Here is a 26,346-nt window from a genome sequence, read left to right on the forward strand (position 1 = left end):
TAAAATAGACTGGGTGAGTCTCATTTATTTGAATAAAAGTAATATATTGTTGAATTGTTTGACATACATTTTTCTAATTTAAAAATAAGTTGCTACTTGATTTAGTGAATACTGTGTTAAAAAACAGAATAAAGATCATCCAGCTAACCAATTACAATGTAGCAAATATTTGCCTATTTTAAGTAACTTGTTGCTAATTTTCTTATTGAGTGATATTAGATGTCATTAATAGATTATTACATCATAACAATTGGAAAATATTTGTTCGATATGAGATTCCCAATCTTCATAATCTATACTTAAGAATAATAATTTCATAGTTTTCCAACATGAATTGAGGATTGGAGACAAAAATGTTTAAAATTAAATTAAGTGGTGGTAGAGTAGAAAATGTGACAAATTTATTGTTATTTTAATGATTTTCATAGTGGAATAGATCTTCTGTATTTTGAAATACTTGGTAGCTATAATTGCATAGGAACATTATGAAAATTGTACTACTCTAAATTTTCTGTGTATCTAAAATTAGAAACAGTTGGCTTTGTTAGGCTTTTCTACAATGATATAAAGTCTCCCCCCACACCCGTATTCATATTTCAATAGTTAATGTCTATCAATCATTCTGAAAGGCTGAGTTGAATAAAGTTAGGAAATCAGTTTATTTTAATGCAGTGGTTTTTACCAGTATACTGTATTAATCCAGAGCATTTGGCTTAGACTCAAGCAAAGTGAGGAAGGAAGAAAGAGGCTGGTGCTATATTTTCTTCCTTCCTTTTATTGTCAGTTCATTTGTATATTATAGGCACGGTACCCTTGAACTTAGAAAATCAATCTTTTTTTTAATAGTAAGCTTGAATTTTAAAGTTTCCCTATTTTAGTGTGCATATACAGGGTTGTTTTTTGGTTCATGAATTTTAAAATCCTAATGCATCCTATGCGTTTTTTACATTCAAAAGAAAGAATAAAGTTTAATACATAGTTCATTATTTTTGATGCATCAAATATTATAGCAAAAATGCTCTACCAGGAAATATAACATAGTGATACAGAAAATCCTGGATTGTTTTGAGCCCGTAATTTTGATTTTTATGTTAAAATGCAATTCCGGTTGTCATCATATAAATATATCTGTAGTTTGTGGCTCAGAAACAATATACTTTATAAAAAAAAAAAAGGATACCTGTGTTGGTTACATTTTAATGTTATACACTGTTTTAAGGCTATGTATTTATTCTTTAGAAAATATGACTTACATTAATATCTTCTGATGGACATAATATTGACAAAATGTACATATGATATTACTTTAACAAACTGCCATGCAACAAATACATTAAGTAATGAGTAAATTGAATATATATGACCTAATCTAATTGACATTCACATTGAAAATTTACAACATAATCAATACTTAAAGTATTTTTTATTATATATGGCAGTAATTTCACTTTTTACAATTTAAACTTAAAACTATCCTGAATGTGGATTTGGTGAAACTTACACTTTCCCCTAGTCTGTGACAACCTGAGGTACTAAACATTTCTCTCTTATTTCACTATCTTCAAAGGTGATTTTCTTGTTTCTTTTAGGATCTATCCAAGAGTTGTGTATTACAGCATTATTAGGCATGGGATCAGCTTCCACTATGGAAACAACTCGCTTTTTCATTTTACTCTTCAAGACCTTTTGAAATTTTTGTCTAGTGAATGCATATAATAGAGGGTGAAATATAGTTGTTCCATAACCCATGACTAGAAAACACAATCTTAATTTTACTAAAAGGTCACTTGGGCCTAAACATAAAATGGTAGTATTTAAAACAGAAATTGGTGTCCAGCAGAGAAGAAATGTAGAAATAATCAATAAAGACATTCTGAAGACTCTTTTTTGTCTTTCTCGTCGTTCACGGTGTCGTTTCACAGCTCGCCGGAGGGCAATTATTACAGAAACTGAAGTTCTTACACCAAAGACTACATTTCTCCCACCAGTGCTTTGTGACATGTCTGTAGTCTCATGTTGTGTAGTTAGAGAAATTGTCTTTTTCTTTCTTGTTTTCTTCTTCTGCCCTGTTGAAAATCTTGTGCCTATTCGGATATTAAGAGCCTGAAGTATTTTGGTATATGTGATTAACATTACTATAACAGTGAAAAAGAATATTGGGATCTGTACTAGCAGGTGATAATACATTCCCAGTTCAGTATAGTATTCATTTGTACTGACACACAAAAGTGTCTTGTTTTCCCATGTATTTCCACTGTGAAGACTGAAAAAATTTACCTCAATAAAAGGAATCAGGAAAGAGAAAAAAGAAAAAATCCAAATGGATATCATTAACATTACAGCTCTGCCCATTGTCAGAATTCGGTTTGCAGGTTTTACAGAGATGTCATATCTGTCCAGAGTGATAGCAAAAACGTTGATTGCTGTTGAGACACTTGCAAAAGATACGCAAGCCTCGTGGAAACAGCAGATGAGAGCAGTGTTACTCTCCAGTGAAAGCAGAAGGATAACTATAGTTAGAGGAATACATCCCACACAAATTATTACATCAAGTACATGAAGATTCATTGTAATAATGTTACTGACAGAGTTGATTAAGTTGGATTTCATGCAGTAAAGTACCAATACGGTGAGGTTGCTGCCAAGTCCCAACACAATTTCTAACATAAGAAATCCGGTGAGAGACACTTGAAAGCTTAGTGGATATGATAGTGGTTGGTACATATTGGTGTTGATGTCATCAATGTCATCTCGCACTGTAATGTTAGATTCAGACTGCATGTTGATTGCCAGAATGGGAGAAAAACACATTCTTTTGGAGCAGTTGGTTTTTTCCCCTAGAAAGTGAAATAGAATATTTGATATTTGGCAATTTAAATGACTTATAAAACATGTGTTCTTCGTAAAATAAAAATTTTTATTGTGTACTTAATTTGATCATTAAGTTTGTAAACTACTAATGGAAAATGTAGAATTAAGTTACATCAAAGTTGCATTGTTTTGATATAAAGGGGAAATTTCATTGTTTTGATATAAAAGGAAATTTTCCTTTTGAAGAAATAACTGTATGGGGATTGTTCCCCTGTAGTGCAAAACTATTTAATATTCTTAAAGGGTTTTCCTCATTTGGGGTTTTCAAGCTTAATATTTAAGATAAAGTATATTTTTGCATAATAAAACTACACAGTATGCAAAAGTAACTTTAGCCCAGTGTTTTAAAACTTTACTTAAAAATGTTGTGAGTAGGTAGGAAATAAATGCTATTTTAATATGCTCTAGCATAATTAGTGTAGGTGTAATTATTCCCATGAGATTTCAAATGAACAGGACAAGTGTTCATTTAAAATGATAAATGGTACAGAGTGCTAGTTTGTTTTAAACTACTTTATCCATATTGAATTTCATATCCAGAAGTTAACAGTGTACTTGGAGATATTTGGAGTTCTTTCCCACAGAAATAGGCAAATGATAAGTATTTCATACATCACAGTTAAAGTGTTCATTGAACTTTACAATTGGCAAACTTACAAAAATTGGAAGAAAAGGGACATTACGCTAAAGTAAAAAGCCACAAAGCTTGGTAAAAGAGCACTAATCACTCCTATAAATGATTTATTCTGTGATCAAACCCTCTGGTATCTTGTGGAAGGAGAAAATGGAAATTTAATATCATACTAAGAAATAGCCATTTGTGAAGTGGTTTAAAATAATATTTATCAGTTGATTTTATTTAAACAGATTTTTTAAAGTAAAAAATGAAATTCTAGGGGAAAAGAGTTTGTGAAGCCCATTTTTGAAGGAAGCTTTTAGAGTTACACATTACTTATGGAACCTTTGTATACATATATCACCCAGTGTAAAATTTTGAAGAAAAATTAAAAACAAAAACACTCTTTTGCTAATTTATACAAATCTATATTTTAATTATATAGGGGTTTAGGGTAATTTATAAAAATAATGTCTGATATTCTGGGCTAAAATATCATTAATCAGTATATTCAGTTTAAAATATGAAATCATACAACCAACTATATTTCACATTTCAAGTACAGCATTTCAGCTGCAAAATCATATTCAAACATAATTTATAAAGCTAATAATTTTCTGTGTTAAGCTTTCACTAGATGTTACCTTTGACAAGTTTTAGAATACAATTTTATTTATGCATGTTATTTTTTGGGATATTCAGAAACACAAATGATAACATTATTAATTTCTTTTTAGTTGGTATAAAGTATTACTAGAGGCATATTTATTTGAGTAAGTGAAGCTCTTAGCTAACACTGAAATCCTATAAAAATGAAAAATTTTAAGCGTGCCAAATTTTCTGAACTAACATTAAATATTAGCTCTTTGTCACATCAGTTAGATTTATAATTAAATAAGGCAAAATGTCAAGTTAGATGATAATTAAGAAAATGCATCTCCTCTAAAGCAAGATTCTTTTCTCTTGAAAATGTTATTTAATGGTGTGCTGGGATGCATGCATCTTCTGACCTACCTGTTTGCTGTTTGCCTTATGGGCCTTTTGGCTCACTATGGCAGTTTTTCACAAATTGATACATGATGTCATTGACAGATTTTGACATGCATTTTTACCTGACAACAGTGAAGTAGCTGTGTTTTATTTCATATCTTGTAGGAATTCTTTCATTTTCTCTCCAATACTTCAACTGCATGAATTATGAGATTTAGTTGGCTGATGGATTTCTAAAGAGCAGTACATAGCATTTGTGTTTTTCTGCCTTAGAAAAGTCACGACCAAGAGAAAAACTTCCTCAAATGATAGAAATTATGTTTCCCTTTGAGGGAATATATGATAGTGTCTCTTTATTTTCCAGAATATGTGAAAATAAAAAAGGAAACATAAGGTTTCTAGCTTCTAAAATGTATTTAGACATCCTTTTGTTACAATTGTAAATCTGTTTCTATAGCAGTCCTCATTATTTTCAAATAATTTCTTGATCACATAACTTGCTTTATATTATAAATCCAGTCCATGTTCTTTTTGATAAAAACCATCTGCTCTTTAATTTGGTTTGTTTTCATTAGAAGAGGATACAAATTGGTTATAAAACTCAGATGAAAAAGTCCATTAGTCATATCAATATGAATATTTGAATATTTAGTGCAGGAAACACTTGCTAAAGCTTCATTTTGCTTGCTGGCAAAATATGTTACTTTCTTTTTGAAAATCCATGTCTCTTTATTTCTTCAAGATTCAGTTTCCACAGTTCTTGTATGTTAAAGTATAAACTCCTTCTTTCATAATCCTCACCATTTTGTTTTCAGGCTTTTACAGTTACATTGTTTTTGTTTTTGTGGTTATTTATACAGCATCTTCTTCTGATACTTTTGATATGTTATATTCCAGACATAATGTAGACCTAACTTATAATGTCTTCAAATTTTGTGTGTCACAAGGATATCTTGCAGTTCGTGGTTCAGACAGCTAGGGAGATGCAGAGTCAATTGCATTCTTCATATTGTTAGTTATAAATTCTGAATTAGCTGGTGTGGGCCCTTGTGAAAAGAAAAAAGAAATGGTTAAGAAATAGGGTTTCTAATAATTTCCAATTAATTGAAAGTTATTTTAGTTTTATTTTAAAACCATATAGTATTTGTTATTAAAACAAGCAAACTGTATTATTAGAACCACAGCCATATATGCATAAAATTTTCTTTATATAAAATATTCCCTTTTCCTAATAAAGATTGTATATATTATCTTGCAATAGAGTTAGCATTTCAAATGCAATTATAGAAAAGCTGTATTTTTAAAAAACTAATTTTTGCTCTCATTTTATAAGCTAACCTGTATTTTCCGAGATTATTAACAGTATACACTCAACATTCTGTCATTCCCTCTTGTCTTTGTAATAAATTTAACATTTCCTGCTGTAAAAATATTGTAGCTTGCTTAATTATTAACACATAGTTTGAATTTTAACTCATTAAAACAGATTCTATGATAAGATACTATAAATTTCCATTGATGAATTGTTCATGTGGTTGAAATGTAAAAGGTAATACAAAGATGTAGAAATGCAAATGAAATAATTTTCAATGAACATGCCCAATAATAAACTTAACATAAAATTGAGTCATAAATAACAGCCAAATAGTAAACCTGTTTCTTTTAAGACATATAAACATTTTCTGAACTTCTGAGAAAAACTGTACTTATGACATTAAGAATATTGAGTAAGCCCGAAGTGACTTAAAAGCTGGTGTCTTCGTAGTGAATTAACAAAGAATATTATTTGTATTTAACAATGCACACTAAAAAATTGCATTTAAACTATATCATGTGTTAAAAGAAATAGATCTAGAAAATACATGTTTAGCAATAAATAGAATTAAACAAATAAACTTAAAATTTAGGCTGAAATTTTTCAAAGTAATTTTACCCCACTATGCCGATTCAAAAGCAGCTGTATACTATAATAAGGAACACATCTTACCTCTGCTAAAGATTTGATAAATTCTTGATGTAGTTGAGGCTTTTCCAGTTTTGATTGATTCATTTTGTTCACTTGTTAGTAGAGGACTGGGGGAAGAGGTTCATAAACATCTCTTCAAAAATGACCTTAATGAAAATATGTGTCTGTACTGTGCCATTGTTTCAGCAGTACTGCTAATGTATGGAACATGTAGTGCTGCTTAGAGGCTGCTGCAGTCTCTCACTCTTCCTACTGTGGAATCAATAAGCATGTGAAAATACATAATGAAGGTCATTTAACATACTGAAGCCTTCTTGTCTCCAGAGACAACATTTAGATTCAGTCTTTCTGAAAAGGAACGGCACTGCTTTTCAGAGGAAAGCTTGTTCTGGGCAGCTTTTGCAGAATGACAGCCTACCTTGTCGCTTCTCTCCACTGCAGAGAGATGCAGTGCATTCACTAATTTTGATTGGTCAGTTGTATTGGGCTTAAACTGTGCTTCATATGTATAGCAGGGATTCCCCCCTCCCCCCCACTGTTTTATGTAAGAATGGCTTTTTTAAAAAGGCTAAACTCATAAGTGGTTGTATGTTATTCTTAAATAAAATGAGTAAATTAGTGATTTAAAATTGTGTATTCTATTCTGGTTTGTTGGTCATTTATAACAAACATTAAAAAACGCAGGGAGGTGGGGGGGCAGGAATGATTTACATAGCAAAAAGTATATATTCTTTTTAAAGCCTTGATAATTGCATTTGAGAATATTGTTGTTGTACATACCCTTTTGGTTGAGATTCTTTGTTCTACAAATAGAAACCCACTGCATCTTTACAGTGAGCTACACTGAATTTCAACTAGTTTGTTTATATTCAAGTCATCTTCTCTGTGTATTCGAAATTTCTGTGAACATATCAAGGTGTTAAACATTGTCATGGCTTCAGTATTCATTCATTTAGGTATTCATTCATTTAGGTATTCATTCATTTCATTTATTTAAAATATTAATCAGGTTGATCTAAGATGATTATATTCTAAAATGTTTTTTAAATTCCACTGCTAACAGCATAGTCTCAGTTTATAAAACTTTCATCATTTGCATTACTTTTGGAGATTACTACTCGGTCTTCACATTTGGTTACCCTTTTACCTGGTTTTTTGCCATAATGTTTTATTTCAATTGGCTATTTCAGTTCTTGACCTGGACACATTTCTTAGTGGGTTGCTATATCTTAAATATTACATTTAGCTGTATGCTAATGTTGTTGGTAAATATATGTGGTAAAGGAAAAAGTAAGTTAGTTACATGTTTTCATACTAAAGCTAAATTATTTTAAGATAAATATGCTGTCAAAATAATAAAAATGGTATAAGAATCTCAAAATATTGATTTAAAATGAAATATCTATTAATTTTGCTTACTTATATATAAGTTTTTGTTTGTTTTTTTTGGAGGCTGGCAAGTGTGGGGATCTGAACCCTTGACCTTGGTGTGATAACACCACACTCTACCAACTGAGCTTACTGGCCAGCTCTCTTCCTATAAATAAATTTTTATTCTCAAGAGTGAGGTTACATTTTTTTAGACGTGAGTATATAAAGTGACTGGATTCTGTATCTTTTGACAAAATAAACATTGCAGATGGCTGGATCATTAGAATATTAATTATCACCTATTTTCATTATTTTAGGAATATTAGTGATCTTCATTTTCCAAAATGTTATATGCTAAGTTTTTTATTTGCAACTGGAATTTTTCTTTTATAATTTAGAAAAGAAATAGGCATTTTTATAATCTTTCGCTGGTAGTATTTAATCTTTATAGGGGAATGGCAGACTAGCATATGAGTCTTGAATTGCATTTCTGTGTAATTTAAGAGTAATGTAAGTTTTATTGTGAATTTCAAAAATTTTCTGCACAGCTTTGGGTGGCAAGACTTTGGTAATGCTTTATGAAATGTCCTTGTGCTATTATTCATGCATTTTGAAAGTTGGGGAAAAGGATCTTTTTAGAATGCCAGCCATGTTACACACAACATGCACACACACACAGTTATTATTTTAAGCTTAAAACTAAAACCAGAGAAAACATGTTGACATCAGTTGAAATGTGTGGTGGAGACAAGGAAATTATTAACATAGTAGAAATTTATATAGTGTTTTTCTGCCAAAGAGTTCAAGTGTTTGCTTATGTTTATTGTCAAAATATTCCCATGAAGTAGAAGAAACCAAAGCACAGAGAAATTTACTGACTTTAAAAAGTCTAGTAAGTTAGCAACACAGTCAGTGTTGGAATTCTGAAACCCTGCCTACTAGGTAGTTGGTCCTCTCTCCTTGTAAAATAATGAAGGTACTTGGGACTTAGAATTGGATGACCTACGTTTAGGCACTACTTGTTAGCTATATAACTTTTGGCAAATCAGGCTTTCTTTGGGTCATGGTATGACCAAAGATTCTTTTTGTTGAAGTGTATTGCTGTACTTTAACTCTTTGTGAGATGTTTCCAAGTTATAAATCTGAGGTAGCAAAAAAGCTCAGGTCTGGACATTGCTCTTTATTTTCCATATAAGTGACTTATGGTTAAGGATACAAAAGATATCACATCATTTTTTTTATTGTATACAATGCTTAGTATACTTTTATTTCTTTTTAAAAACCATAAGTTGGTTTGTTGATTACAAGATACTCTGAAATCTTAACAGGGTAATCCTAACCCGCTATTTTTAACAAATATGCAGATATCTAAGCCACTGGGTTGAGAATCAGATTAAAATATTTTCATGCAAAAAAACCCCCAATTACATATGTCAGAATTTACAAAGATCCACGTTTCCATAGTAACACAGATTTTCACACTTTTGCATTTCATATGTGTATTTAGTATATGTATATGTATTTTGCATTCATATATGATACTAATTTTGAAAAATGCTACAATTGATGACTTAAAACCAAATTTTATGTTATAAAATAATATAATAGGTTAATTTTTATGTAATTAATAAATTGGTAAAACAGTTTGGCTTTCCTCATGATAACTAAGTAGTAGATATTCTAACCCCAAAATACAGCTTGGTTAAAATCCTTTTTCAAAAGTTGTGCTTTTCTTTTTAGTTATAAATATTTTGATTGCATATTTGTCTTAATTTCTAAGATTCCTAATATGGAGATTCTTTGATTTTAATTTTATGTATTTGTCTTGTTACGTTTGGACAACTGTGACTGTGAGAAAGTAATTGATTGTTATTCTTATATTGCACTATTCATATCAAATCATTCTTACCCAGCTTGTGCCTAGTTCTGATGCCACATTTTTGATCATTCTAAAAAACTCAATCTTGTGAAATATTGAAATTAACCATAACTGAAAGTGCTTTGAAACTGTTTGCCAAATATGTATGCAAAAGCAGTTTCCAGTTGCTGAAAATCACATTTTAAACTATATTGCTTCAAGGGTGCTTTTTCAATGAATACTTAACATAGTTAACTGTGAACTCTCTCTGATATGGAGCCCAGGGAAAAAAGGATTATTTCAGTTTAAAGCCAATTCAAAAATTTCGTTTGGCTTCTCAACTTTAAATTTCTTTCATAACAAATGTTTTATCAGAAAAATAGAAATGGACCATCTGCTAAAACCTCCATCCAGTGGGGAGTAGCCAAGGTAGTAGAGTCAACAACACTGGTGATTCATTTTCTATAAAAGAATAATTGAAAACTGATTATATTGGATAAAGTACACGCATCAGAATTGCATACTCAACAGACAGAAAATTTCACAAACCATTCTTCCCCATCCTCCCTACCTCACCTAAGTTGAGCAGTTGGGCATTTAACATTTTTTTTTCCACACTGTGTATTTGTAAGTCATTTGCCAGCACTGCATACATTATAAAAATAAATCCATGGCATTTCTTTCCATTTTCTTGATGAAACCTAGACTTTGGACCCTGTGACTATTACTACCATTTAACCTCCCCTTGTACTACTTGTTGGCATGTCTACTTTAGGGCATTGTCCGAATTATTACCCCCACCTCCAATTTTCTGCTTGCTGTTTTGACTGACTTATATCCCACTTTTCATCCTTAAATATTAAGGATTTTGTTGTTTTGCTCTTCTGTTTTAATCAAAGAATTACACAAAGACATGTCTGTGTTTTGTTCTCCCACTGGTTTTTCTGTTGCTTCTTTTTCTTTGAATAATTCTCCCATTCTAAATTGTTATGCAGAATCAATCTTATTTCTGTGTCCTGAGGCCAAGTCAGTTGACCAGCTAGATTATATATTTAACAAAGCTATGTCAGGTTGCCTCTTCTGTCCTGTTAGGAGTCTTATGCTCTGTGAGAGACATAGCTGAATGGCTGCCAATGATGTAATGGTCTATTATTGAAAGTATTTAGATACATAATGCTTTTGTAAGAAGGCTGCCATTCTTTATGTGTAGAACCAGAGAATGGTAGAATTCTAATGTAAGCTACCGTTCCACTATTGACTAGTAACATCCACTATCATCCATTTGGGAAAATGGATACAATTAAAAAGTTTACTAATAGTTCTTAAAGACTGTGATCACTGGTAATTTTCTGCCAGGTATATTCAGCAATATATCTTCAGTTACTGCTACCTTCTAGTCTCTATTTAGGGATATAATATCTACAAAAATTCCTGTTATTTTGATTGGTGTTGCAGAGAATCTATGAGTCATTTTGGGGAGAATTGACATCTTAACAGTATTGAGGTTTCCAGCTTATGGACATGGTGTATCTATTATTTTTAGATATTTTTTGATTTATTTTATCAGTGTTTTGTAGTTCTTAGTCTATAGATCCTGCATATATTTTGTTAGATTTGTACCTAATTATTTCATTTCTTTAGTGCTGTTGAAGTAGCACCTAATTTTTAAAAGTTCAATTGTTTATTGTTAGTATATACAAATATGATTGTTTTTTGTATATCGAACTTGTATCTTGGAACTTTACTAAAGTCATATATTAGTCTTGTGAGCTTTTTATTTTTTTCGTGAATTCCATGGCATTTTCTATGTAGACAATATGGTCTGCAAACAGAGATAGTTTACTTTTCCTGAAACATGTGTGACTTATTTATTTTCTTGCCTTATTGAACTGCCTAGGACCTCTGGTATTAGGTTGAGTAGGAGTGTGTTGGGAGAAGCCATCCCGCATGAGCCTTGAGCAACCCTGAACGTTCTTGCTGGGTATGCTAAGAATGCAAAGACATGACTGTGTTTTACCTGGTCTGTTTCTCAGGGTTGTATTTGTAGCTAGCAACCTTCAAGGATGAAGTAATGACTTCCCAGAAAAAGAGCAGACTTGCTTTTGCTTGTTATAAAAATGGTAGATTTCCCAAGCCCAGTATTCTTCAGCTGTGGCATAAACCAAATGAACGCGGTATACACAGCATCCAGTTAGGCCCCTCTGCCAGGGGTACTTGGAGGGCAAGGTGAATTGTCACCATGATGTGCATACTGCTTGTTGTATCATGGGTAATAAAGTCCTTTGTCTCTGGCCCAGGCATTTTATATCTTCTGCTAGCATTCATGAAACACTGACAGGCTAGCTTCATAGCTTATAAGTAGGGTAAAATCTCAGACTGTTAACAATTTTTCACATTTTTGGTAACAAAGATGAGATGTTGACAGAGATATGGCTTCCTACAAGACAAAGGATATGGGGCCTTGTAGGCTGGTTTAGGGAATATGAGATCCAGTAGGAAATGCTCTTATTTAAGTGGTGAGGTAGTAGTAGAGAGTCCCTTACCTGTTAATGAATTTTTTAAGGCTAAGCAGTGGGAGGTGGAATTAAATGAAGCTTCTAGGAATGGTGCTTCAGTTGTTGCTCACTCTTTCGGCTAGAGACAGGCATCAAGCCTCAGAGGCCTAGGCAAAAGGCTGTATGGCTGTAGTTGTTAAATCAAGGCCTTCAGAGAATTAAAATAAAAGGTGTCAGCAATGAGGATGCAGAACTTTGGGTAGACTAAAATACATTATAAATTCATTTGTTGCATCTGAGTGGGCAGCCACTTGAAATTGATTGTACATGCAAAGTCTTGCTTTTTGGCACAGAGCTGCTCTTTCCCTCTGTGTTCTCTGATTCTTCTCTTTCCCTTTACTCTAACCTCAGCTGCTTAAGATAAAAGCCACGTATGATAGGGAACCTCAAGGACGGGGAGGAATTCAAACTTTTCTAGCTCTGCTGGATTTGACACGCCCAATTCACCATCCTACCCAGTCCTGAGGAGGAGAAAAGGCATGGTAGGTGGCAAGGGAGGCTGAAGGCACTGAGAACTGCAAGGTAGAGCTACAACAGCATGCACAGGGGTAAGTTAGAGACCCATAGGCCCAGGTGGTGAAGCAGCACCACCCTGGAGTGAGGAAGCAAGATGGAAGAAAAGCTTTCTTGCCACCACAGCCCTCCTCTGCAGGCTAGCCTCCCCCACTACCCTGTACTCCCCGTGCTTCTGGTCAGGAAATAATGTGGTCTCTTGGCAGCTATGGCTGTAGTCCCTTTTGTGCATGTGTTAAATTCCTTGGTCTGTATTCCTGCAGGGGGAAAAAACACTCAAATTCAAAAAAAGCTAAGGTGTGGGTGGATCTTCTGGGCATATTCAGTGTACTGTTGTTCTGGCTTCTTGTGCTAAATGTATAATTTGTATTGATGTTTTATAAGTTCTTATACTGTGAATGGTTGTAGATCCAGAAGAGATTCTCCCATTCCTAGGCTGCTGCATGGAGAGAGCAGCATCCCCTGTCCCCTCACAGGATGATCCAGCAAAAATAATGTATCATTCCTAGAAGGAAAGAAAAGAAAATTAATTTAGTTAAAGGTTTGTTGGCTTTAGTTAAAGATTTGGTGGCTGCTGAAGAACTAAGGCCATTTCCCAGTACAGCAGTGCCACTTGCCTGACCCAGCTACCAAGTATACCTCTTTTGAAAATGCAGATAGCTATTAGCCTACTGCTAAGGTCTTATTAAAATGAAGTACCTGACCCGTAGATGTCTTGTGATTCTGGCCTGATGTCCCCATTTTGGGGTAGGTTAATTTGGACTTGACTGTTAACAGGGAAAGGGCCCAGTAGACCTCACTGATCAAATGAAAATTGTGCAGGGATGCAGCTGGCCTGGTTTTAGTGTCATTTTGGTTTTCCACAAAAGAGTGGAAGCTACCCCTTGTGGGGAAAAACTTCTCTCTCATTTTTCCACCTGAAGCAAAACTATTGGTTCATTGGGGCCCTCAGTTCATAGAAGTTCCTGTAAATATCTGGGCTTGTTTTGCTGATGGTTCAGCCAAGTTAAAAGCTGATGCAGCTGTTCAGGGTCAGTGCCAGTGACAGAAACTGAGAATGAATCTAATCACTCCATTTTCATAGCTCTGACCAATACTCTACTTGATTAACTTTGTTATATTTTTATGGACTCCTGGCCTGTGCCAATGGCCTAATCTTCAGGCCCCCTGCCTGTTAGGAGGCTGGCAGAGTAGAAACATCTTTCTTTAGGATTGCGAACTACGAAAACACATTCCAATAACCAGTCATACAGTCTGGCTCATTCAAGCCTCTACTTCCCAGATTGCCACCATTTCTACCTAGATCCATTATTGTATCAGATATGGCAACATATCCACTGTAATAATAGACTGGACAACCATTGTGTTCTGGGTTTTGGAAATGGAGACTTCTCAGTGTCCCTCCCCTGCTTCTACTTGTAGGATGATTTCATTTTCCTCACCCAAGGTTATAGGATTTTTTTTTTTCTGTTCTCCTAGCTCTAATGGCTTTTCAACAGTGTCTAAAGAGTGACAGGGTTTGTTGTCCTCCCCTCAGTGGTTTAAGACCCCCCTCTCCCAATATTATTGATGGTAGATAGGATCCAGGCTGGACTTCATGCTTTTCTCTCAGTGGCTGCCTGTTCTCCTTCAAAACCTGCACCGTGAGGGATGCTTTCTTAGGCCTTTCACTGTGTACTCATTTTCTGTGAATATCTGTTGAGGTCTGTAAAGAAGAACCTGTGAATGGGTATGAATTCTCTTTGCATCTGTGGTCTCCATGGGTTGTATATTTTCTTGCTAGCATACACTCAGCCTTTAGCCATTAATTAACAGTTTTAGCTCAATTATTATTATTATTATTAGTTTATTTTTTTAGCTGAATTATTCTTAGTGTAGTGTCCAATATTGTCTTTCCCAGGCACTCAAGTGCTCTTATACCAAATGTCCTTCAAAGCACCTGTCTTTCCTTAGAGTTCGGGCTAGTTGGTTGCTGGTTGCCCTGTAACCTCAGCTCTCTGATGAGTTCAAGGCAAGTTTGTATTTGCAGATTGGTTTTTTTTCCCCCATTATTCCTTTTGTCATCAGGGTGTGAGCTATGTTTTTTCTACCTTTCTACATCCCATTGTGGAAGCTGGAAGAATACCTGCTGGGATTTTGATTGGCATCAGATTTGATCTATAGATCCTTGGGGAACATTCACACTTTATATTGAGTCTTCTGATCTATAAACATGGTATATCTCTCCATTTATTTTGGTTGTCTTTCATTTCTCTCAGTAATATTTTGTAGTTTTCGGTGTAAAGGTTTTATACATGTGTCAAGTTGGACAATGCTAGACTCATAACCTTTTTTGATATTATTGCAAACAGTATTTTTAATTTTTGATTTTGCTTATATAAAGAAATACTGTTGAGTTTTGTATATTGAATTTAAACCTTATGATCTTGCCAAACTCATATATTAGTTCTTTTTTTTTTTTTGGCAGCTGGCTGATACAGGCATCTGAACCCATGATCTTGTCACTATAAGGCTGTGCTATAAACAACTGAGCTAACTGGCCAACCTAATTCTTTTTTTTTCTTGATTCCTTATGGTTTTCTTCTTATAGAATTATGTAAGAGTACTTCAAAAAGTTCATAGAAAAATGGAATTAAAAGATAATAAAATCTTTCTGCAGATTTTTTGAAGTACCCTCATATTTGAATAAACAAAATTTTATGTCATCTTTTCAATCTTTATACCTTTTTTTCCGTTCTTGCCTTATTGCAGTAGTTAAGATCACAAGTACAGTGTTGAGTAGAAATGAAAGCAGACATCATTGCTTTTGTTTTAACCATCCCATTATCTTTTAAACAAATTTTAAAAATAAACTTTTAATGCATGTATTTCCAATTTCTGGCACTCTTTATTTCTTTTTGTATATGAGAGATTCCTTCTGGTAGTACTTTCCATCATCCTGAAGAACTTACTGTGACTTTTTTTTGTGCAGGATTGTTGACAACCAGTTCTTTCTGCTTTTATTGTCAAAAATGTGTTCCTTGTGTCTTCATTTCTTACTTATTTTCACTTTATATAGAGCTCTATATTGACATTTTTTTCTTTTATTATTTAAAAATATATTGTTTTCTGGCTTGTAGTTTCTGATGAGAAGTTTGTGATCATTCTTGTCTTTCTTTGTCATCTCTGTAATGTCTTTTTTTCTTTGGCTCCTTTTAGAGTTCCTTTTTATTTAATTATGATGAGCCTTGGTGTGATATCTGTGTGTTTACTCTCCTTCCTTGCTTGAGGTTCACTAATATTCCTGGATCTGTGTTTTTGTTGTAGTTTTGATGCTGCTGCTACTGTTTGTTTTTTCATCAAATTTGAAAATTATTCCACTCCTTCAAATACTTTTTCTTTCTCATATCTTTCCTTTTCTTATTGGACTTCAATAACATGCATTTTAGACTCCCAGTATTGTGCCACATATCATTGAGGCTTTGTTCATTTTATTTTTTCTTTACTTTTTTGATAGTTTTATCCTGGTTCCAGGTTCATCAATTTTTTCTTTTGTAGTGTTTGATCTGTCGTTAATCCTTTCTAGGGGTTTTTCAGTTCAAATAATGTGTTTTTCAGCCCTAGAAGTTTTGTTTCATAAATTTTTATAGTTATGAGTTCTCTTTTTATTGCATTCATTTTTTTAAAAAAATCTGTCAACTTAGTTGTGGTAGATATTTAATATCTGTCTCCTAACATTTCTTTTCATCTTGGTATTTTTAATTATTTTTTATTGGATGCTGGTCATTGTGTTTGAACACTGTGAATGGATTTTATGTTACTTTATTGAATGTTACAGTTGTTCTGTCAGTTGTTACTTGTAGATGAACTTGATCCTTTCATGCTTGTTTTTAAACTCTATTGAGCAGCTCTAAAGGAACCTTTACTCTCACTAGTTTAGCTCTACTAAGGCATAATGCTTCAAAGAGCCATACTGATTACCCCTGTGTTCAGTGATGTCTCCCTATTTTGGCTTTCCAAACTGGGATATTTTGTAGTACTCTGAGAGTTGATCATTTTTCAGGCTTTCTGGTTTGCCAAGCCTCTTTGAGTCTCACTGTATGTGTTTATAATTTAGTATTCCTTTGAAGACTCAAGAGGTCCCATATAGAGATTTACAGAACTGTTTGCTTGAGGTACATTTTTCTGCAAAAGGCCTTCTATAGAATTTTCTAGAACTGTTTTTCTGCTTAGCTTTTTTCTGTTATTCTGACCTGAGAATTCCAGCTTCCTCAGCCTTCCTTCAATTCATTGAGCGCTTCGTGCTCTGCTGGGGTTTCCCCCTCACATTGTAGGGGAAAGTATTCAAGTATGTAGCAAAAAGCCAGAATAATCAAAGAGCTCACTTCATTTGTTTTCACAGTCTTGCATTATCTGTCATCTCGTATCTGAAAACAGTAGTTTCATAATTTTTGTCTAGTTTTCTGGTTGCTAGGGTAAATTCTATACTGATTACTCTGCTGGACTGGAAGTAGAAGTTTCAATTCTGTTTTAAAAACAGTTATCATGAAACTTCTGTTAGCAATTAATTATGAACTATCTTGTGGCATTTCTTTTACTGTTATCTTAAAGTTATTAAAATCTTTTATTGTTGTTTTGCTCTTTATGACTTATTTCTTATGTTAGAGTCTAATAATAGGCTAGTAATATTGTGTATCATGTAATTCAGATTCTTGGTGTATAATGTATTTGTCCTGGACAGTTTTCTTTCATAAGTCTTTTCATTATTTTTTTTCCCTGTTGGAAGAAAAGATTACTGTAGAAAAGATCACACAGCTATACAGATTGAAGCCTCTACAAATTTATGTGTTCTAAACTCTAGTCATTTTTCTCTCTCTCACAGCTATTGTTATATATACAAACTTTTTCAATAAAGGGCCAGATAGTAAATATTTTAGGCTTTATGGGCCATATACAGTCTGTATCACACATTCTTCTTTCTTTTCTTTTCTTTTCTTTTTTTGACTCTTTACAAATGTAAAAACCATTCTTACAAGTGTAAAAACCAAAAACTGAGCCCCAGCTGAGCTTGGTGGCTCAGTTTGGCCCACGGGCCTTAGTTTGGTGGCTGTTGATATAGACCACCACCAAAGAACCTTTCTCTCTCTCTCATTTTTACCAGAATCCTTAACCTCTTACTTCATTGAAGAAAGAGAGGATTAAATTTTGTCAACTTCTTGTTTCCTGTGTATCTCATCTAAAAGCATATCTAGATCTAGACTTATTTGTCCATCTTTTATTCTTGTGTGAAGCAAAGATGTGTGCATATCATTTCATTTAAGACCATACCTACTCTGTGGATTCCTGCTTTTGTCCTCTTACAAGTTCATTCACACCTGGTTCCATTTTGCTCTCATATGTGTTCTCATTCCTGACTCTTGCAGCTGTACTCGATCAACATGCACATATTTGCTATCTGTTCTCACTTTACTCCTGCTGTTTTAAATTTTGTATTTATGCCATTCACCACAACAGTTTAAGGACTTTTAGTTGAGTTTAAATTGCAAGTGGAAACAATTGTTTTTAAACTGTAATAAAGTGCATATGTATAAGGTGTTTTAATGATACACACTCATTTCTGAGTCAGTCTTAACTGGTTTTCTTTAATTCATAAATTAATGGCGTTTTTCCTTTAGTGACAACATATTAATACTAATGAATTAGAACATCTCGAGCAAAAGTGTTCTGTGGTGGGAGGGAAATAGCTCACTAAAAGGCAAAACATCAATTACAAATTTTTTTTTTCTTTTTGACTTTAGGAATCAGACTAGATCTAGGCACATTGTGTTGTAGCCGTCACCTCACAAATCTTCCAACGCATGTCCTTTCTGAGCTTCAACACAGCTGCTGTCTTAACCGCTGTCTCTTCTCTCCTCTCCTTATAGTGGCTTGCACTGGTGTTTTGGTTTATGGTAGGGAAGGAAAAATACAATAGAATCTCTTCCTCATTTTTCTTGTGATATTGTGACTTTAAAAAAACTATAATGTGAGTTAAGTAGCAGTGGCTTCTTCAGGATCATTCTTTTAGTAAGAAACATGAAGGGCATTAGGTATTATAAATATAGATGAAATCATTTACATAAAAAAATTTTAAAGACAAGGTTCTTGTAAAGAATAAAGACACATTAAAAAACTACATGTTCTTACAACAATTTGTTCTAATCTTTTTTTTCCCATAACACAGTTATTCCTCCCCCGCTCCCCACACAACAGATTTGTAATGTAAGAATAGAATCATGGTGCAGCCTGCAACTCCCAGAGGTAAAACACACAGTACTAGACTTCCATCTGTGGATTTTACTTTTCAGATTTCATGTCATTTTTTCAGAGTTAAGTTCAAATTTGAAATCATTTTAAGCTTTCAAGGACTGTATTTATGTTATGTTCTCTTCAGTGGTTTCATCATAGTAGTTATTTATATTCTGTGTTTAGACTAGATTTTTTGTTAGGTGCAGTCATTTATATACTATACCTTGGCAATTGCTTTGTGTCTTGAATTTTAATTGCTTGCTTTTGTCTTATTTGATTAATTTTGAAATGGTCTTTTACTCTTGCATTTTTCTCTCCCCATCTTTTTGATGAAATTACAACAGCATCATTATTGAGTATTTTATCTACTTGAGTAAATTTCTAAACTTTGTTTTGATTGGATATTTTAGATATGTATATGTAACCTAGAATTTTTTAAAATTGAAGAAAGGTGGTATGAATGACCTGGAAGGATTAGTAATACAATAACTTAATGTTTTTAAATGCATATTTGCCATTACACTTGGATTTGAGAATATTTAGCCTAGAATAAAGAAAAATTATTGTTATCATAATAGCTGTGTCATCAGGTATTTGAATCTGTTGAATCACAGATGAACTCTTATACTAGTAGAACCAAAATTTATGCTGTATTGTCATCTCTTTTTGAGCATGTGACATAATGAAGATATTTCATATAAATTAAAAATACAATTGTTTTACTAGCTTTAGAAAGGAGAACAGTAAGTGTTGTCAAATTGACTTATGTTATCTGGGGAAATTGCTCTCTGAAAACATTAGGTGATTTAATATTTGAAGTTCTGTTTCTCACTTGTCTTGAAAGATTTTTGTTTTATAGTTATTTTCTTATTTGCTGAGGCAAAAGTAAGAAACACATGTTGAGGTTTAGATTGGGATATTGGGAGCATAATTTAGAGATAGGGGAGCCCAGTATGCTCGTCAGGAGTTGATGATGGTGAGAATTGGAGAGCAGCACTGAGAATGGAACAAAGTGGTGGAATCCATTTTAAAGAGCTGTAGAAACAGTGAGGTTTGGTGAGAGAAGTGGGGCTTACTTGGCAAATTAAATGGATAGTAGAGCTCCTCACTGAGTACAGCTGTTAGGAGGAATGGTTTTGCAAGGGGTGATTATAAGTATACTTTGGAACATGTTGAATTTGAGGTGCTTATTGGATACCCATGAATAAATATCTAATAGAGAACTGTATATGTGGATTTGGAGTCCAGGAGGAAGAAAGGAGCAGGCGATACAGATTTGAGAGTAGTATTGATGGTAACTGAATGTGAGAAAGTATGGAGTTCGATCCCCCAAAGAGGGTGGAAATAGGACTGGCTCCTAAGGAACTCTAGTATGTAAGGGATAAGCATAGGAAGAGAAGACCACAAACGTGACTGAGAGGCAATAGCTTGAGAGGTGAGATGTTATGATGGAAGCTAAGAAAAGACAGTGTTTTATTTTTTTATTTTTATTTTTATTTATTTTTTTTTTCACTTTTCATTCATGTGTAATTTTATTGAAACAGCACATAATAATATTATACATTTCACCTTTATCTTCTTTTTTTTAAAAATTTTATTTTGTCGATATATATTGTAGCTGATTAATGCTCCCCATTACCAAAACCTCCCTCCCTTCTCCCTCCCCCCCTTCCCCCCAACAATGTCCTTTCTGTTTGTTTGTTGTATCAACTTCAAATAATTGTGGTTGTTATATCTTCTTCCCCCCCCCCCCCCGGTTTGTGTGTGTGTGTGTGTATGTGTGTGTGTGAATTTGTATATTAATTTTTAGCTCCCTCCAATAAGTGAGAACACGTGGTATTTCTCTTTCTGTGCCTGACTTGTTTCACTTAATATAATTCTCTCAAGGTCCATCCATGTTGTTGCAAATGGCAGTATTTCATTCGTTTTATAGCTGAGTAGTATTCCATTGTGTAGATGTACCACATTTTCCGTATCCACTCATCTGATGATGGGCATTTGGGCTGGTTCCAACTCTTGGCTATTGTAAAGAGTGCTGTGATGAACATTGGGGAACAGGTATACCTTCGACTTGATGATTTCCATTCCTCTGGGTATATTCCCAACAGTGGGATGGCTGGGTCGTATGGTAGATCTATTTGCAATTGTTTGAGGAACCTCCATACCATTTTCCATAGAGGCTGCACCATTTTGCATTCCCACCAACAATGTATGAGAGTTCCTTTTTCTCCACAGCCTCGCCAGCATTTATCGTTCATAGTCTTTTGGATTTTAGCCATCCTAACTGGGGTTAGATGGTATCTCAATGTGGTTTTGATTTGCATTTCCCGGATGCCGAGTGATGTTGAGCATTTTTTCATATGTCTGTTGGCCATTTGTATATCTTCCTTAGAGAAATGCCTACTTAGCTCTTTTGCCCATTTTTTAATTGGGTTGCTTGTTTTCTTCCTGTAAAGTTGTTTGAGTTCCTTATATATTCTGGATATTAATCCTTTGTCAGATGTATATTTTGCAAATATTTTCTCCCACTCTGTTGGTTGTCTTTTAACTCTTTTAATTGTTTCTTTTGCTGTGCAGAAGCTTTTTAGTTTGATATAATCCCATTTGTTTATTTTTCCTTTAGTTGCCCGTGCTTTGGGGGTCGTATTCATGAAGTCTGTGCCCAGTCCTATTTCCTGAAGTGTTTCCCCTATGTTTTCTTTAAGAAGTTTTATTGTCTCAGGGTGTATATTTAAATCCTTAATCCATTTTGAGTTGATTTTAGTATACGGTGAGAGGTATGGATCTAGTTTCATTCTCCTGCATATCGATATCCAGTTATCCCAGCACCACTTGCTGAAGAGGCAGTCCCTTCCCCAGTGAATAGGCTTGGTGCCTTTGTCAAAGATCAGATGGCAGTAAGTGTGTGGGTTGATTTCTGGATTCTCTGTTCTATTCCATTGGTCAGTGTGTCTGTTTTTATGCCAGTACCATACTGTTTTGGTTATTATAGCTTTGTAGTATAGCTTAAAGTCAGGTAGTGTTATGCCTCCAGCTTTATTTTTTTTGCTCAGCATTGCTTTGGCTATTCGTGGTCTTTTATTTTTCCATATAAATGTCTGAATAGTTTTTTCCATTTCTGAGAAAAATGTCTTTGGAATTTTGATGGGGATTGCATTGAATTTGTATATCACTTTGGGTAGTATGGACATTTTCACTATGTTGATTCTTCCAATCCAAGAGCATGGAATATCTTTCCATCTTCTTGTATCCTCTCTAATTTCTCTCAGCAGTGGTTTGTAGTTCTCATTATAGAGATTTTTCACCTCCTTGGTTAACTCAATTCCTAAGTATTTTATTTTTTTGGTGGCTATTGTAAATGGGCAGGCTTTCTTGATTTCTCCTTCTGCATGTTCACTATTGGAGAAAAGAAATGCTACTGATTTTTGTGTGTTGATTTTGTATCCTGCTACTGTGCTGAAATCATTTATCAATTCCAACAGTTTTTTGGTAGAGGTTTTAGGCTGTTCGACATATAGGATCATGTCATCTGCAAACAGGGACAGTTTGACTTCCTCTTTTCCAATCTGGATGCCCTTTATTTCCTTCTCTTCTCTGATTGCTCTGGCTAGTACTTCCAACACTATGTTGAATAGGAGTGGTGAGAGTGGGCATCCTTGTCTAGTGCCTGTTCTTAAAGGAAAAGCTTTCAGCTTTTCCCCATTCAGGATGATATTGGCAGTGGGTTTGGCATATAGGGCTTTAATTATGTTGAGATACTTTCCCTCTATACCTAACTTATAGAGGGTCTTTGTCATGAATGAGTGCTGAACTTTATCAAATGCTTTTTCAGCATCTATAGAGATGATCATATGGTCCTTGTGTTTGAGTTTATTAATATGGTGTATCACATTTATTGATTTGCGTATGTTGAACCAACCTTGCATCCCTGGGATGAATCCCACTTGATCGTGATGAATAATTTTTCGTATGTGTTGCTGTATTCTGTTTGCTAGTATTTTAGTGAGGATTTTTGCATCTATATTCATCAAGGATATCGGCCTGTAGTTTTCTTTTTTGGTTATATCTTTACCTGGTTTTGGTATCAGGATGATGTTTGCTTCCTAGAATGAGTTTGGGAGATTTGCGTCCGTTTCAATCTTTTGGAATAGTTTGTAAAGAATCGGTGTCAATTCCTCTTTGAATGTTTGGTAAAATTCTGCTGTGAATCCATCTGGTCCTGGGCTTTTCTTTGTTGGGAGCCTTCTGATAACAGCTTCAATCTCCTTTATTGTTATTGGTCTGTTCAAATTTTCTATGTCTTCATGGTTCAGTTTTGGGAGCTTGTGTGTGTCCAGAAATGTATCCATTTCCTCCAGATTTTCAAATTTGTTGGCGTATAGTTGTTTATAGTACTCTCGAATGATTCCTTGTATTTCAGATGAATCAGTTGTAATATCGCCTTTTTCATTTCTAATTTTTGTTATTTGAGTCTTCTCTCTTCTTTTTTTTGTTAGCCATGCTAATGGTTTGTCAATTTTATTTATCTTTTCAAAAAACCAACTTTTTGATTCGTTGATCTTTTGAATTGTTTTTTGGTTTTCAATTTCATTCAGTTCTGCTCTGATCTTAATGATTTCTTTCCGTCTGCTAACTTTAGGTTTGGATTGTTCTTGTTTTTCTAGTTCTTTAAGGTGAAGTGTTAGGTTGTTCACTTGCCATCTTTCCATTCTTCTGAAGTGAGCATTTAATGCAATAAATTTTCCCCTCAATACTGCTTTTGCAGTATCCCACAGGTTTTGGTATGATGTATCATTGTTTTCATTAGTTTCAATAAACTTTTTGATTTCCTGCTTGATTTCTTCTTGGACCCATATGTCATTAAGTAGAATGCTGTTTAATTTCCATGTGTTTGTATAGTTTCCAGAGTTTCGTTTGTTATTAATTTCTAGTTTTAATCCATTGTGGTCTGAGAAGATACATGGGATAATTCCAATTTTTTTGAATTTATTGAGACTTGATTTGTGACCTAATATGTGATCTCTCCTGGAGAATGATCCATGTGCTGATGAGAAGAATGAATATTCTGAGGTTGTTGGGTGGAATGTTCTGTAGATATCTGCCCATTCCAATTGGTCTAGAGTCTTGTTTAGATCTTGTGTTTCTCTACTGATTCTTTGCCTAGATGATCTGTCTAATATTGACAGTGGAGTGTTCAGGTCCCCTGCTATTATGGTATTAGTGTCTATTTCCTTCTTTAGGTCTAATAGAGTTTGTTTTATAAATCTGGCTGCTCCAACATTGGGTGCGTACATATTTATGATTGTTATGTCTTCTTGATGGATCAGTCCTTTTATCATTAAGTAGTGTCCCTCATTGTCTCTTTTTATGGTTTTTAGTTTAAAGTCTATTTTGTCAGATATAAGAATAGCCACTCCAGCTCGTTTTTCTTTTCTGTTTGCATGGTAAATCTTTTTCCATCCTTTCACTCTTAGTCTGTGTGAATCTTTATGGGTGAGGTGGGTCTCTTGTAGGCAGCATATAGTTGGGTCCTGCTTTTTGATCCAGTCAGCCAGTCTGTGTCTTTTAATTGGGGAATTTAAGCCTTTAACATTAAGAGTTGTTATTGAAAGGTGTTGATTTATTCCTAGCATTTTATTGGTTGTTTGGTTGTATTAGGTGTCTTTTGTTCCTTGCTTTCTGATTTACTGTTTGGTTTCTTTGTTTGTTGGTTCCTTAGGTTGTAGATAGTGTTTTTGTTAGCTTGGTTTCTCTTCATGAATGCCATTTTTATTGTACTAGCGGGTTTAGATTTTTCTTAGGTTTTTATGGCAGTGGTAGTTATTTTTCAGGAACCAAACCCAGTACTCCCTTGAGGATTTCTTGTAAGGGTGGTCTTGTGGTAGTGAACTCCCGCAGTTTTTGTTTGTCTGAGAAATATACTATTTGCCCCTCATTTCGGAAGGATAGCCTTGCAGGGTAGAGTATTCTTGGCTGGCAATCTTTGTCTTTTAGTATTTTGAAAATATCATCCCATTCCTTTCTAGCTTTTAGGGTTTGTGATGAAAAGTCTGATGTTAACCTGATTGGGGCTCCCTTATAGGTGATTTTACGCTTCTCTCTTGCAGCTTTTAAGATTCTCTCTTTGTCTCTGAGTTTTGCCAATTTGACTATGACATGTCTTGGAGAAGGCCTTTTTGGGTTGAATACATTTGGAGATCGTTGAGCTTCCTGGATCAGAAGATCTGTGATTTTTCCTATACCTGGGAAGTTTTCTGCCACTATTTTGTTGAATATGTTTTCAATGGAATCTCCATTTTCCTCCCCTTCTGGAATACCCATGACTCGGATATTTGAGCGCTTGAGGTTGTCTGATATCTCTCTCAGATTTTCTTCCATGTCCTTGATTCTTTTTTCTTTCTTTTTGTCTGCTTGTGTTATTTCAAACAGCCCATCTTCAAGTTCAGAGGTTCTCTCTTCAACTTCGACAAGCCTGCTGGTTAAACTCTCCGTTGTGTTTTTTATTTCGCTGAATAACTTCTTCAGTTCAGCAAGTTCTGCTACATTTTTTTTCAGGACATTGATTTCCTTGTATATTTCCTCTTTCAGATCCTGTATACTTTTCCTCATTTCATCATGATGTCTAGCTGAGTTTTCTTGTATCTCATTCAGTTTCCTTAGAATTATCACTCAAAATTCCTTGTCAGTTATTTCAAGGGCTTCTTGTTCTATAGGATCTAGAGTATGAGGTTTATTAACTTTTGGTGGTGTACTTTCTTGATTTTTTGTATTTCTGGTGTCTTTTTTTTGGTGTTTATTCATTGTGACAGGGGGTTTCACAGTCCACCGGTTTGAGACTAATGACTAACTAGGATGTTGCTGTGGTTGCCAATTTCGTATGGCTACCTCCGTGGCTGCTCAGTTGGCCTCTAGTTCCTTGTGTGTGTGGTTGCTTCGGGTCTTGGGCTTCTCCGGGGAGCCACCTTTCTGGTCAGCTTGGACTCTGCTGGGCTGGTGGATCACGTACCACAGGGTGTGTGATCGCTGTTGAGCTTTCACTTCCTGTGCAAGACTTCTCCCTGTTCCGTGTGCTCTGGCCCAGGCTGTTCGATCGTGCAGTGGCGACCCCACAGGGTGTGCAGTTTCTGTCGAGTCTCCGCCACCCTGGCCGCATGTCTCCCCACTCTGTGCGCACTGTGCTGGGCTGGGAAGTGTCTTCTGCAACCCTCGTCTATCAGCTGGGCCTTCAAGACCCTGCTCAGCACCTCCTCGCCCAGGAAGTCTACCAGGTTTCTGCTAGGCACAGACGACCGGTCTCTCTGGGTGCCTTTGTAGCACTGTGTAGATCTTTCTTGGGTCT

The 26,346-nt window shown here is 34.5% G+C and overlaps 2 protein-coding genes across 2 annotated transcripts in view; one reads left to right on the forward strand and one right to left on the reverse strand.

Moving 5' to 3' along the window:
- Positions 1 to 26,346, forward strand: part of COG5 (component of oligomeric golgi complex 5) — a 338,885-nt gene that overhangs the window by 70,363 nt on the left and 242,176 nt on the right. The window lies entirely within an intron of this gene.
- Positions 1,510 to 4,573, reverse strand: GPR22 (G protein-coupled receptor 22). Its single transcript, XM_063098528.1, has 2 exons — positions 4,510 to 4,573; positions 1,510 to 2,837 (listed from the first exon to the last, which is right to left on the reverse strand). The coding sequence occupies exon 2, from the start codon at positions 2,809 to 2,811 to the stop codon at positions 1,510 to 1,512; it is 1,302 nt and encodes a 433-aa protein (XP_062954598.1). The 5' UTR covers positions 2,812 to 2,837; positions 4,510 to 4,573.

Source organism: Cynocephalus volans, chromosome 6 (assembly GCF_027409185.1).
Source record: "Cynocephalus volans isolate mCynVol1 chromosome 6, mCynVol1.pri, whole genome shotgun sequence".
Classification (NCBI taxonomy): Eukaryota; Metazoa; Chordata; class Mammalia; order Dermoptera; family Cynocephalidae; genus Cynocephalus; species Cynocephalus volans.